This window comes from Camelina sativa, chromosome 2 (genome assembly GCF_000633955.1).
Source record: "Camelina sativa cultivar DH55 chromosome 2, Cs, whole genome shotgun sequence".
NCBI classification, from domain to species: Eukaryota; Viridiplantae; Streptophyta; class Magnoliopsida; order Brassicales; family Brassicaceae; genus Camelina; species Camelina sativa.
In genome coordinates, this window is record NC_025686.1 from 24,767,629 (window position 1) to 24,777,582 (window position 9,954).

A 9,954-nucleotide genomic window follows, 5' to 3' on the forward strand; every position below is an offset into this window, starting at 1 on the left:
AAAGCATGAATCTATTTGAGTCATATTGTGTATAACATTTCTACTAACCAACAAGAAACTCAATTTCATCCCCAAAGGAGTAAACTCATGTATTCATAATATAAGATATATAATCAAATCTACAAGAGATCCAACAACAAAATTTTAGAAAGATGAAACAAATACATATAGTCCACATGAATTCTAACTTCAGTTCCCTAACGTCTAGTTTCGTTTCGGTTTGTTTTGTTCTGAGGGTTATATCAAGAGCAAAAACCTCTAAATGGTGTTAGATATTTCGTTAAGAGCTCTCAGCCTTTTGATATTGAGGAAGCTCTGGAGGCGGTGGTGGCGTTGTTTGTGATTTTCTGTTCTTGTTCAGTAAGGTTTTCGCGTATAAAGAACCGAAAACGATGACCTGATCAAGCAAACTCGGTTAGTCAGATAATCAAAAGTATAACGTAAAGTTCCAAAAAGTGTAAAAGATGCAGAATATATACCGATCCAATACACTGCTCCCAGCTAAGAGGATGTGAAAACCAAATGCATGAGAGCATGATGCTTGCAAGCTATATAAAGACAGTTTAGTCAGATTAGAAACGGATCACGTTATTCAGATGGAGTAGCCGGATTGAGATCGAGTTTGCTTTTTACCTGTCTCGTCGTCATGATTGCAGCGAATGTCAGAGCACCAAATGTCCTAATTGTGTAGGATATGAAGAACTGGCTCGCTGTTGCAACCTGCACATTATGAGTCACTGGTAAGTTCAGTGGATAGTAAAGAGACAAGAGAGGGATCAATCAGTGGGAATCATGAATTTAAACATGCATGCATCTGGTGGACCTTAGACTACAAAAAAGGAAGCAATCAGACTAATTTGGACGAAACAACAAGGTCTTGTGGAAAGTGGAAGAATAGAGGAAACTTAAACTTACTGTGGAAAGCAGAGCGATGTCGAGTAAACAATCCCTATGCAGAGTAACAAAATCTATAGCTGGTAGTAAATGCCCTTGCAATATGAGTCCTACATTAAACATAAGAATCACAGAATGATAAGAATAGAGAATGATTGACCATATTGTGACCTTCTTTTTTAGGTTCTAAGCACCGAGGTTATAAGAAGAGATGAATTCTGACTATAAGAAACACGTTCAGAAACTAAGGAAGCAACTAATCAATCACATGTTACAGTCACTAACATATAAGCCAACTTTAGCCTAGTAATCATCAGCTGAAGCTTGAAGTAATAGTCATATATTAACCCAAACAAAACAAAATAAAGAGAAAGAAATCTTCTTCTTGTGGTAAAACGACCAGCCGAAGTGAACCACAACGGATAAAGATCAATGGTCTACTATCCAGAGAAAATGACTAGACAGAAAGATGTGACTCTTACAGTAAAGATTGCAGAGACAAGTAAAAATTCTCACCAGTGAAACTCAGAACACAAGAACAAAGTGTTGTGTAGAAAATTTGGTTATGTATCTCCATATTATATCCCTTAAAAAGTTTGTCTTGGAATGTGCTTGTAAAGCCATCAAACCTGTTAGTTAGCCAATTACCAAATACACAATCATGATTCGAACTATCGAGATTCCTATTTTTAAACCAGAAAATAAAATCTCAGTATATGATCAGTGAAACTAGATACACATACCCAAGATAACCAGCCATAAGGGAAACACCCCAAACAGTATTTTCCCTTCCCTTATTGTACGGACTAACATCATCTCCTGCCTACAACTCAGATTTACATAAACAAACATCAGCACATCTAACCTAGATGTACCTGGTAACTGTGATACTTTCATTAACCGAAGCCTTTTATAATGATTGGGGTAATGAATATAGAGCAGGTTCATACCGGAAAAAGAATAAAGACAGAGCAACCAAGGGTCACCAGAAAAGCCACTAAATAGTCAAACCCCTTGTACTTCTTCTGCATGATGAGTGTTCCCCATACCTGTATAGAGCACAAATATAAGAATGTTGATACTAAACTCAAACGCATGTGCTTCCATCTCTCACCAATAAAAAATGTTACAACTTACCATTACAGGTATCATTTTGGCACATTTAGCAAGAGTTTGGACTGGGAAGCTGACATACTTGAGAGCCTGGAGGCAATACAGATAGCACAAAAAGCAATAATAGATATAAAAAAGGAGACATACAAAGTTCATTAAACTAAAAGGTGGAGGTGAAAGATAAAATCCCTACCTCGTATTGGCATGTTGTGGTTAAGATGTTAGTCACTGATATAAGGCAATATTTATAAACCGGAGCTACAGGATCCAAAACTTTCTTGCTTGCCTACAAATTAAAAAAAAAAAACCCCAAAAAGGGTTCTTAACAACTTTGGCAATAAGTATAAATATAAAACACAAAGCTGGGGTTTTTGCTAGTTATACCAGTAAAGCACAAGCAGAGACAGCTGAAGTAGTGAGCCGATTGCAAAAAACAAGAAACAAAGAGTGCCTAAAATACTCCTTGTTCACTCCATAAGGAACTCTCATTATCTTCTCCTACAAAAATTACACACAGAAAAGTCCTAATCACATTTAACAGAAGTAAAGGAAGAAACTTTCCAAAAAAAATTGAATCTTGAAAACAAAGACAGAACCTGAAGAACACCATAGATTACAAGAGTAGACATAATGCCAGAAACAGCAAATACACCTTTCCATAATTTCTTCTCCTTCACTCCGTTTACTAATGATGATTCCGGCTCAGCCATGTCCCCACATCCACCTTTAAACACAAAACCAATCATAAAATTAACCAATCTAATCACACAAATACAAGCTCCCTTTCGTAACGTAAGCGTACAAAAACCCACAGTAACTAGTGACTGTTAACACACACACCTTTGAGCTCGGAGATTTCAAACAAAACCAGACGACGGATATGATTACAATACAACAGCTGATCCGATGAGATCTGAGTCACTCTCTCTCTCCTTCTGTAAAGAGATTAAACCGCAATAAATTCTCCGGCGAGTTCTCCGTCTCGATCCGATTTGCTCCTCCACCGTCCTCTTTCTCTCTTTCTCTCTTTCTTTTTTATTCCTTTATTTCCGCCCTTTTTAAAGTTCTGTTCGTTGATGTTTTCTAAGTTACACGCCACGTCAGCGAACAGACAAAGGTCAAAACCTTCTAAACAAAACAGAGGGTTCCGTTTATGTGATCAACGTGTGAGCCCCTTGAGACAACACAAGATAAATCCTAAACTCGTGGTTGTGAACTCTTTTTCTTCCAACCTTAATTAATATGTCCGAAAATTTTAAAACTTCTTAAAGATTTGTGTTGTGTTAAAAACAACGACGAGAAGCAGCGAATCGTACGGCGAATAGAGATATATATGTTTAATCACGTAGATGGATTCTGTTTTATATCATCATCCTCGAATCTCTTTCGCTCAAAGCTTCATCAGTGGCTCGTATAGGTCTCCTAGGTTTGTTAATAATACTTGCTGGAGATTGAATGATGGTTTAAGTTGGGAGGTCAAGGCTAGTGGGAATGGTGATCGTAACGTGTTCGATGAAAGTCCTCTGAAAAGAAGAACCGATGGGTCGTCGTTGTTTGAGACAGTTGGCGCGAAAATCACGCCTGAGACTGTTAATTTCTTCGTGAGTGACGCAGAGGGTGATCCAGATTGTCCTACTCAAGGCTATTCCTCTATTGAACTTGCTCTTCAAGCTCTACGCCAAGGAAAGGTTTGTTCTTTGAGATTTCTCTTGAAGACGATTTGATAAAAAATTTCAGTTTGTATGGATTTTAGGTCTTACTTCATTTTTATTCAGTTTGTGATAGTAGTTGACGATGAAAATGGGGAAGTTGAAGGTAATCTGATCATGGCGGCAACTCTAACGAGTCCAAAAGACATAGCCTTTTTGATTAAGAATGGTTCTGGGATTGTCTCAGTTGGTATGATCAAAGAAGACCTCGAACGATTAAGCCTTACACTTATGTCACCCGAAATGGAAGATGAAGATTCCTCTGCTCCAACTTTCACAATCACTGTGGTAACTAACCATTTGCAAAAACTAGATTTAATTCTTAAGAATGTTTCGTTGCTTCTGAGTTCTGATTTATTTCTTGGTGACAAGGATGCAAAATCAGGAACATCAACTGGAGTATCAGCTTCAGACAGGGCGATGACGGTTCTTGCACTTTCTTCTCTCGAAGCTAAACCAGAAGATTTCAGGAGACCTGGCCATGTGTTCCCTCTCAAGTACAGAGACGGTGGAGTTTTAAGGAGAGCTGGTCATACTGAAGCTTCTGTTGATCTAATGATATTGTCTGGTCTACGTCCTGTCTCTGTTCTTTCAGCTATTCTTGATCAAGATGATGGATCAATGGCTTCACTACCGTATATGAAAAAGCTTGCTACAGAACATGACATTCCCATTGTATCCTTGACTGATCTAATCAGGTTAGAAAAGAATTAGACCATCTACAGTATTGAAAAGATAGAAAACTCTGTATACAAGTAAGTTTCTGAAGTTTTATATACTTGTTAGATATCGAAGAAAGCGAGATAAGCTTGTGGAGAGGATCACAGTGTCTCGTTTGCCTACCAAATGGGGTCTTTTCCAAGCTTATTGTTATCGATCTAAACTCGATGGAACTGAAAATATCGCCCTCGTTAAGGTATAAATCAAGCACCACTTGCTTCTAAATATTTTATCAATTTACATTGGTGTCATCTCAGATTTTAAAACTAGTTTTGTGTGTATGTCTCTGTCTGAATCGTGACCAGGGAAACGTCGGAAATGGTGAGGACATTCTGGTACGAGTGCATTCAGAGTGCTTAACAGGAGACATTTTTGGCTCAGAGCGGTGTGACTGTGGAAACCAATTAGAGTTAGCTATGAAGCTAATTGAGAAAGAGGGAAGAGGAGTCGTTGTGTATCTCCGTGGCCATGAAGGAAGAGGCATTGGCCTTGGTCACAAGCTTAGAGCTTATAACTTGCAGGATGAAGGACACGATACTGTTCAGGCCAATGTTGAACTTGGCCTATCCATTGATTCTCGCGAATACGGTATCGGTGCTCAGGTCAGTCATATTATATTGGTTTGTTTTGGTTACGTTTTACTACTACTAACCCATAGCCATTGATGGATATATAAATGTTTTCTCTTGGTTTGGGATGGTCCAATGTAGATGCTACGAGACATAGGAGTGAGAACAATGAGACTAATGACGAACAACCCCGCAAAGTTCACCGGTCTGAAAGGATACGGACTCGCTGTAGTTGGCCGTGTTCCGGTGGTGACACCAACCACCAAGGAGAACAGAAGATACATGGAGACCAAACGCAAGAAGATGGGTCACATTTATATATCTGATAACGATCACCCTTTGGCTTGACAAAATGCTTTTGATAAGAAACGAAACACTTATGAAATTTGTATGTATAATTTGATTCATTCTTGTGTAAACATCAACCATAGTTACTTCATGAATCAACAAGCTCTCAGAGTTAATCATACAACTTTTCAAAACATTGATATCATTTACTACATCAGTTGATTAAAATCACATCTAGAACTTGAATGAATGTAGAACTGCAGAGATTATTAGATGCTTCATCTCCCAAATGCAGCAATTGGTGCTTAGCTCTGAATCATGGCACTCACGCACTTGCTCCACTCTCACTACCTGATTTCTTGAACTAGACAACTAGACTTCACAAAATGCTTCAAAAATCCGATCATATACACACATATTTACACATTAGTAAAATAAAGTGTCATCTACACCAATGGCGGGAGATATAAGTTTCTCTCAGGCATTTCATCAAACACATTTGATGCATTTTTCTAAAGATCCTTCAATTATTCCTCTACTATACGGGTTGGTTCATATACTCATGTTTAATACTACAAAATCAGTATCTCTTCTAATAATAATCAGTATCACTTAATCACAGCAACGTCTCATATCAGCAATCTGAGGAATAAAAATCTCAATCAGGTGCAGAGAGTGTGTGTTTGTGAGAGAGAGAGCATCAGCAAAACCAGTAGTTATCAACAAGCAAACTTACCTGTGAAGTTCAGAGATCAAGTGTATCCCATCATCTGCTCTCTCTCTCTCTCTCTCTGTACCATACTTAAAAGTTATAATCCTAACTCATAATAAAATAAGGTTGTAATCAATTGAGGCAATAACACTACACTAAGCCTTAACCTAATTGAACAATGAATAAATGAACATCTAAGACTAGAGAACAACAAAGCAAGACGAAGAAGATCCATGTATGTCCTTCCTTAATTATGGCGGCGATGCAGGAAGGAGCTCACATATTGTATTTATATACAGCAGAACCGATCAGTTTAAAAACAGAAACCCTAGCAAAATAAACAAAATCCAGATCGAACCGGAACATTGAGGAGCAAACCGAACCGAATCCTCGATTGAGATATTAAACCGAATCCGTCTGTGTTTTCTTTCTTAACTTAAACGTCTTCGTTTCACTTTTCTCTCAAATTAGTAAAAAAGTAATTCTAAAATTGTTGGACATACACATGAGTACATGACTCCTCATTACACATTAATCAACACTAAGAATCGAACTACCACCACCAAAGCAAGCTAAAAGACCAAATAATAGTTTGGATTTGAGTTTCTTGAACTTGTGTGAAACCACTTGTTTTATATTTTGCTAAGTATAGTAAGAAAAAGAATGAATCATTCTTGATCGTTACACCATAGACATGACTCGTCCATCACTCAATCATCTCTAACAGAAAAAAAGCTATAGAGCAAAAGTGGAATAATGTTGAAAATTGTTGAAACTCTTCATCTTCCATATTACTCATCAGTCATCACAATAGCAACATTCTGATACTAGAAAGCCACTTTTTAATCGTTTTACACACATGTAAAGGTGCATTGCACCACACAGACACGGTTCATTCATGGGTTACTCAATGGAGAGTATTTATGGTGACAGAAAACAGCAAAAGACTATATCCAAAAATGGATAAATCAAGCTGTCAAGCGCTTCGGGTGGTTACGTTGGAGTAGAGAAGAAGTAGTAGTAAAGCATAGAGATCCATTCCATCATCTCTCTCTCGGCTATAAAACAGACAAGGGGTCACAACTTTACTCAAGAATATCACAACACGAACAGAGCAAGAGTGCCAAGAGATAATAGCAACAATAAAAAAAAACAAACTTCTATATATTCTTTAAAAATGGGGATCGTAGCATTCAACTGGGCAGAGGAAGGCAACAACCAACTGACGCTTGTGATGAACAGAGACAATTGGGCAAACAGGCAAGTTTTAAAAAACATTCATTCCGACGTTTCTTTCGTATGTTCATAATGTTGATGGTATGAATCTATGGTTTTGTCTGAATTCTCATCTGTATTAACAGGGTCATAAGTAAGGCGTCTTGGGAAGGTCAGATTTTGAGTGGTCGGTGCCAAGATAACGACGGAACGTGGTTTGCTATTTCTGAACGTGGCCGAGTCGCGTTTCTCATGAGTATAACGTTGTTGGATGACCAGGTTGATCCAAACGATGGCTGCGAGTTTTACCCCATTGAATTCTTGAAGGTTTGTTTTCTTTAATCTTTCTTTTTTTTTTGGCTTTTCACACAAACATAAACTTGAACAACGGTTTCTTTGTTTGACTGCAGAGCAATATGAGTCCACTGGAGTTTGCCGACCATGTGGAAAAGCTTGAAGCGGGTAGACAAAAAGCGTGGTCTTATTGCCTTATAGTCGCAGACATGGCTTCGAATTCAATGGTTCATATCAGGAAACCAAATCAAGATGAGCCAAATGTCGTGAAACAAACCGTTAACTTTGGTGTCCACACACTTTCTCCTTACAACGGTCTTGATTCCTTAGTCTCTGCCAGGTCCAAGGTAATACTCAAGTTACAATTATCTTGTTGTAACTAACTACATACGTACGGGACATTCCTCTTATTGTCAAACCCTCTTCTTCTTGTAGGATTTGCGCCTGAAACACCTTTTTAATGAGAAGATTGGTGATTTGGGAAACGTTCAACTACCACAGCTTATCAAGTTTGCTAGGGACTTTATGTGTAAACCTGAGGGCGAAAGGGTTGGTCAAGACACGATGTATGTGGAAATGATGGCTAGGCATCCTGTCTCAGGAGTAAGAAATTTGATTTCTCTAACGTTTTTATATATGATCGATCCATCCATCCTCGTACCATCATTGGTTTGCTAATCTCTTTTTCTTATCATTTCGATTCAGCTTGAAAATCAACGCTTTGGAACAACAAGTACGACGGTATTGGCCGTGGAACGCACTGGGGGAGTAAAGTTCTTTGAGAGGTACTTACTACATGGACACTAATGGTGGTTGGGACGAGCATGTCGTCAATTTCAATCTTGTTGATTCTATAAATAGAGATCTCTCTAATTTAACATTGTCGATTCAGGGAAACCTGTTTCCTTGATCGCACTATTATAATATCTCAATAGTCTAAGAACATTATTGCTTAAAAATAAATAAATAAAATTGTTGGTATTCTAAAACTTTCCTTTGGCAACTTATAAAAGTTTTAATTTATATTTTCAATCTTTACAATTCTTGGGATGTTTTTTTCTTTTGCACTTTACTTTCAACTTAATTTATGTATCTCCTAGTGTCTGTGACATGATAATCGAAATAACAATCACCCAAACTTACAAAACTGCTCTTGGAATTAGCTACTCTAATCTCTGCCTTTTTCCGGTTAACATTGATTTATCGATAACCGAACTCGGACCGAAATCAAATCTATTAACCGAACCAGAACACGTCAGAGAATCACATATCCCCGACGCGGTACTGCTATTATTATTAACATCGGACCCTCTGAATGAGATAGAAGGTAACTCAAAACGCTGCGATTGCGTTTGAGGCGGTGGGTTTATCCATTTCGGTAGCGGTCCAGCGACAAGAAGCGTTTGAAGAAGCGGTCCAGCTTCAACCACCGCTTTCAAAAGCTTTCCCGTTTCCGGAAAAGCTTTCCCCATCACAAGAACGTCAAGAGGATCGATCTGATGACGATTACGAGCCGTTGGATCTTCGAGATTTTTCATCAACGGCGGCTGAGGATGGATATTGAAGAAGCTCGAGAGTTCTGAGGAAGAAGGAGAAGAAGAAGAAGACACATCTTGAGAGAAGCTGTTTGATTCAGTGATGCTTCTTGAATTAGGGTTTTGTTTGGTTTTGAAGGGGAGGAACTGTGATAACTGTTGTCTAGCTTCGTCTCGTTCTTGCTGAGAGAGTTTGAGGAGGGTGAGAAGTTGGTTCACTTCTTCTCTGTGTGTTCTTGATTTCTCGTTAGCTTCCATTCTCAGTGTTTCTAGCTCGAACAGAGTGTTCTGTAGATTCTGCCTCATTTCATCAATGCTCTGCATTTAATCAAAAAAAAATTAGTAAAATAAAATGAGAAAAAATTAAGGAAAAGTGATGATGATAATGATGATGATGAGGATGATGGTACCTCTTGATGAAACCAATAAGAAGAAGATAAGTCATCCATTGATCAGTAGTGTCTGTGTGGAGGTTTGCTAACTATACTCTGTTTAGGACTTAGAATAATTCTTTGTAATGGTTGTTGTTTCGACGAACCTATATATAGTAAGTATATGCATTTGTTCTTACAAAAATATCATTGCATCAGTGTAAAAATATCAGTGCGTTGGTTTGAAAAAATAAATCGGTTCTATGGAACATCCGTTAAAAAGTCGTTAACCCATGTGAGTGTGACAAAGAAATAATCCTATATAAAATGTAAAAGTGAATGGTTGAACTTTGATTTTTTTATTTCAATAAACACAGCCGACAATATGTATATATATATATAACGAAACAATAAATTACAAATTATTTTACATATATATAATTTCTCAAAAAATTTGTGTATATATGCATATATTATATTCGTTGAGGAAGATTGATATATCATGGTTTTTGTGGTTTTTAACCATGATATAAG

General features: G+C 37.7%; 4 protein-coding genes across 5 annotated transcripts; 2 read left to right on the forward strand and 2 right to left on the reverse strand.

Moving 5' to 3' along the window:
* LOC104737050 (UDP-galactose/UDP-glucose transporter 5B) lies at positions 64–3,057 on the reverse strand. 2 transcript variants are annotated; one of them, XM_019237464.1, is made up of 12 exons: positions 2,848–3,057; positions 2,604–2,733; positions 2,392–2,505; positions 2,201–2,293; positions 2,032–2,097; positions 1,845–1,943; positions 1,638–1,717; positions 1,411–1,523; positions 916–1,004; positions 634–720; positions 480–548; positions 64–397 (listed from the first exon to the last, which is right to left on the reverse strand). In XM_019237464.1, the coding sequence occupies exons 2-12, from the start codon at positions 2,715–2,717 to the stop codon at positions 281–283; spliced, it is 1,041 nt and encodes a 346-aa protein (XP_019093009.1). In that variant the 5' UTR covers positions 2,718–2,733; positions 2,848–3,057; the 3' UTR covers positions 64–280. The 2 variants fall into 2 exon arrangements, with proteins under 2 accessions (XP_019093009.1, XP_019093010.1); XM_019237465.1 differs by lacking the exon at positions 2,848–3,057 and having other exon boundaries at positions 2,660–2,731.
* Positions 3,227–5,489, forward strand: LOC104737066 (monofunctional riboflavin biosynthesis protein RIBA 3, chloroplastic-like). Its single transcript, XM_010457163.2, has 6 exons — positions 3,227–3,695; positions 3,783–4,004; positions 4,089–4,414; positions 4,503–4,632; positions 4,742–5,038; positions 5,147–5,489. Exons 1-6 carry the CDS (start codon positions 3,357–3,359, stop codon positions 5,351–5,353), a joined length of 1,521 nt encoding a protein of 506 aa, XP_010455465.1. The 5' UTR covers positions 3,227–3,356; the 3' UTR covers positions 5,354–5,489.
* Positions 7,116–8,468, forward strand: LOC104737074. The gene is made up of 5 exons (XM_010457175.2): positions 7,116–7,265; positions 7,367–7,547; positions 7,631–7,861; positions 7,950–8,117; positions 8,220–8,468. The coding sequence occupies exons 1-5, from the start codon at positions 7,183–7,185 to the stop codon at positions 8,319–8,321; spliced, it is 765 nt and encodes a 254-aa protein (XP_010455477.1). The 5' UTR covers positions 7,116–7,182; the 3' UTR covers positions 8,322–8,468.
* Positions 8,566–9,623, reverse strand: LOC104737084. Its single transcript, XM_010457187.2, has 2 exons — positions 9,460–9,623; positions 8,566–9,367 (listed from the first exon to the last, which is right to left on the reverse strand). The coding sequence occupies exons 1-2, from the start codon at positions 9,496–9,498 to the stop codon at positions 8,678–8,680; spliced, it is 729 nt and encodes a 242-aa protein (XP_010455489.1). The 5' UTR covers positions 9,499–9,623; the 3' UTR covers positions 8,566–8,677.

Coding starts and splice junctions, on each gene's coding strand:
- LOC104737050 (XM_019237464.1), bottom strand. CDS start 2,717: ATGGCTGAGCCGGAATCATCATTAGTAAACGGAGTGAAGGAGAAGAAA. Junction 2,294..2,391: donor TCTCTGCTTGTGCTTTACTG/GTATAACTAGCA, acceptor TTTAATTTGTAG/GCAAGCAAGAAAGTTTTGGA. Junction 398..479: donor GGGAGCAGTGTATTGGATCG/GTATATATTCTG, acceptor TTGCTTGATCAG/GTCATCGTTTTCGGTTCTTT.
- LOC104737066 (XM_010457163.2), top strand. CDS start 3,357: ATGGATTCTGTTTTATATCATCATCCTCGAATCTCTTTCGCTCAAAGC. Junction 4,005..4,088: donor CAACTTTCACAATCACTGTG/GTAACTAACCAT, acceptor CTTGGTGACAAG/GATGCAAAATCAGGAACATC. Junction 5,039..5,146: donor AATACGGTATCGGTGCTCAG/GTCAGTCATATT, acceptor GGTCCAATGTAG/ATGCTACGAGACATAGGAGT.
- LOC104737074 (XM_010457175.2), top strand. CDS start 7,183: ATGGGGATCGTAGCATTCAACTGGGCAGAGGAAGGCAACAACCAACTG. Junction 7,266..7,366: donor AGAGACAATTGGGCAAACAG/GCAAGTTTTAAA, acceptor CTGTATTAACAG/GGTCATAAGTAAGGCGTCTT. Junction 7,862..7,949: donor TAGTCTCTGCCAGGTCCAAG/GTAATACTCAAG, acceptor TTCTTCTTGTAG/GATTTGCGCCTGAAACACCT.
- LOC104737084 (XM_010457187.2), bottom strand. CDS start 9,498: ATGGATGACTTATCTTCTTCTTATTGGTTTCATCAAGAG. Junction 9,368..9,459: donor CTTATTGGTTTCATCAAGAG/GTACCATCATCC, acceptor GATTAAATGCAG/AGCATTGATGAAATGAGGCA.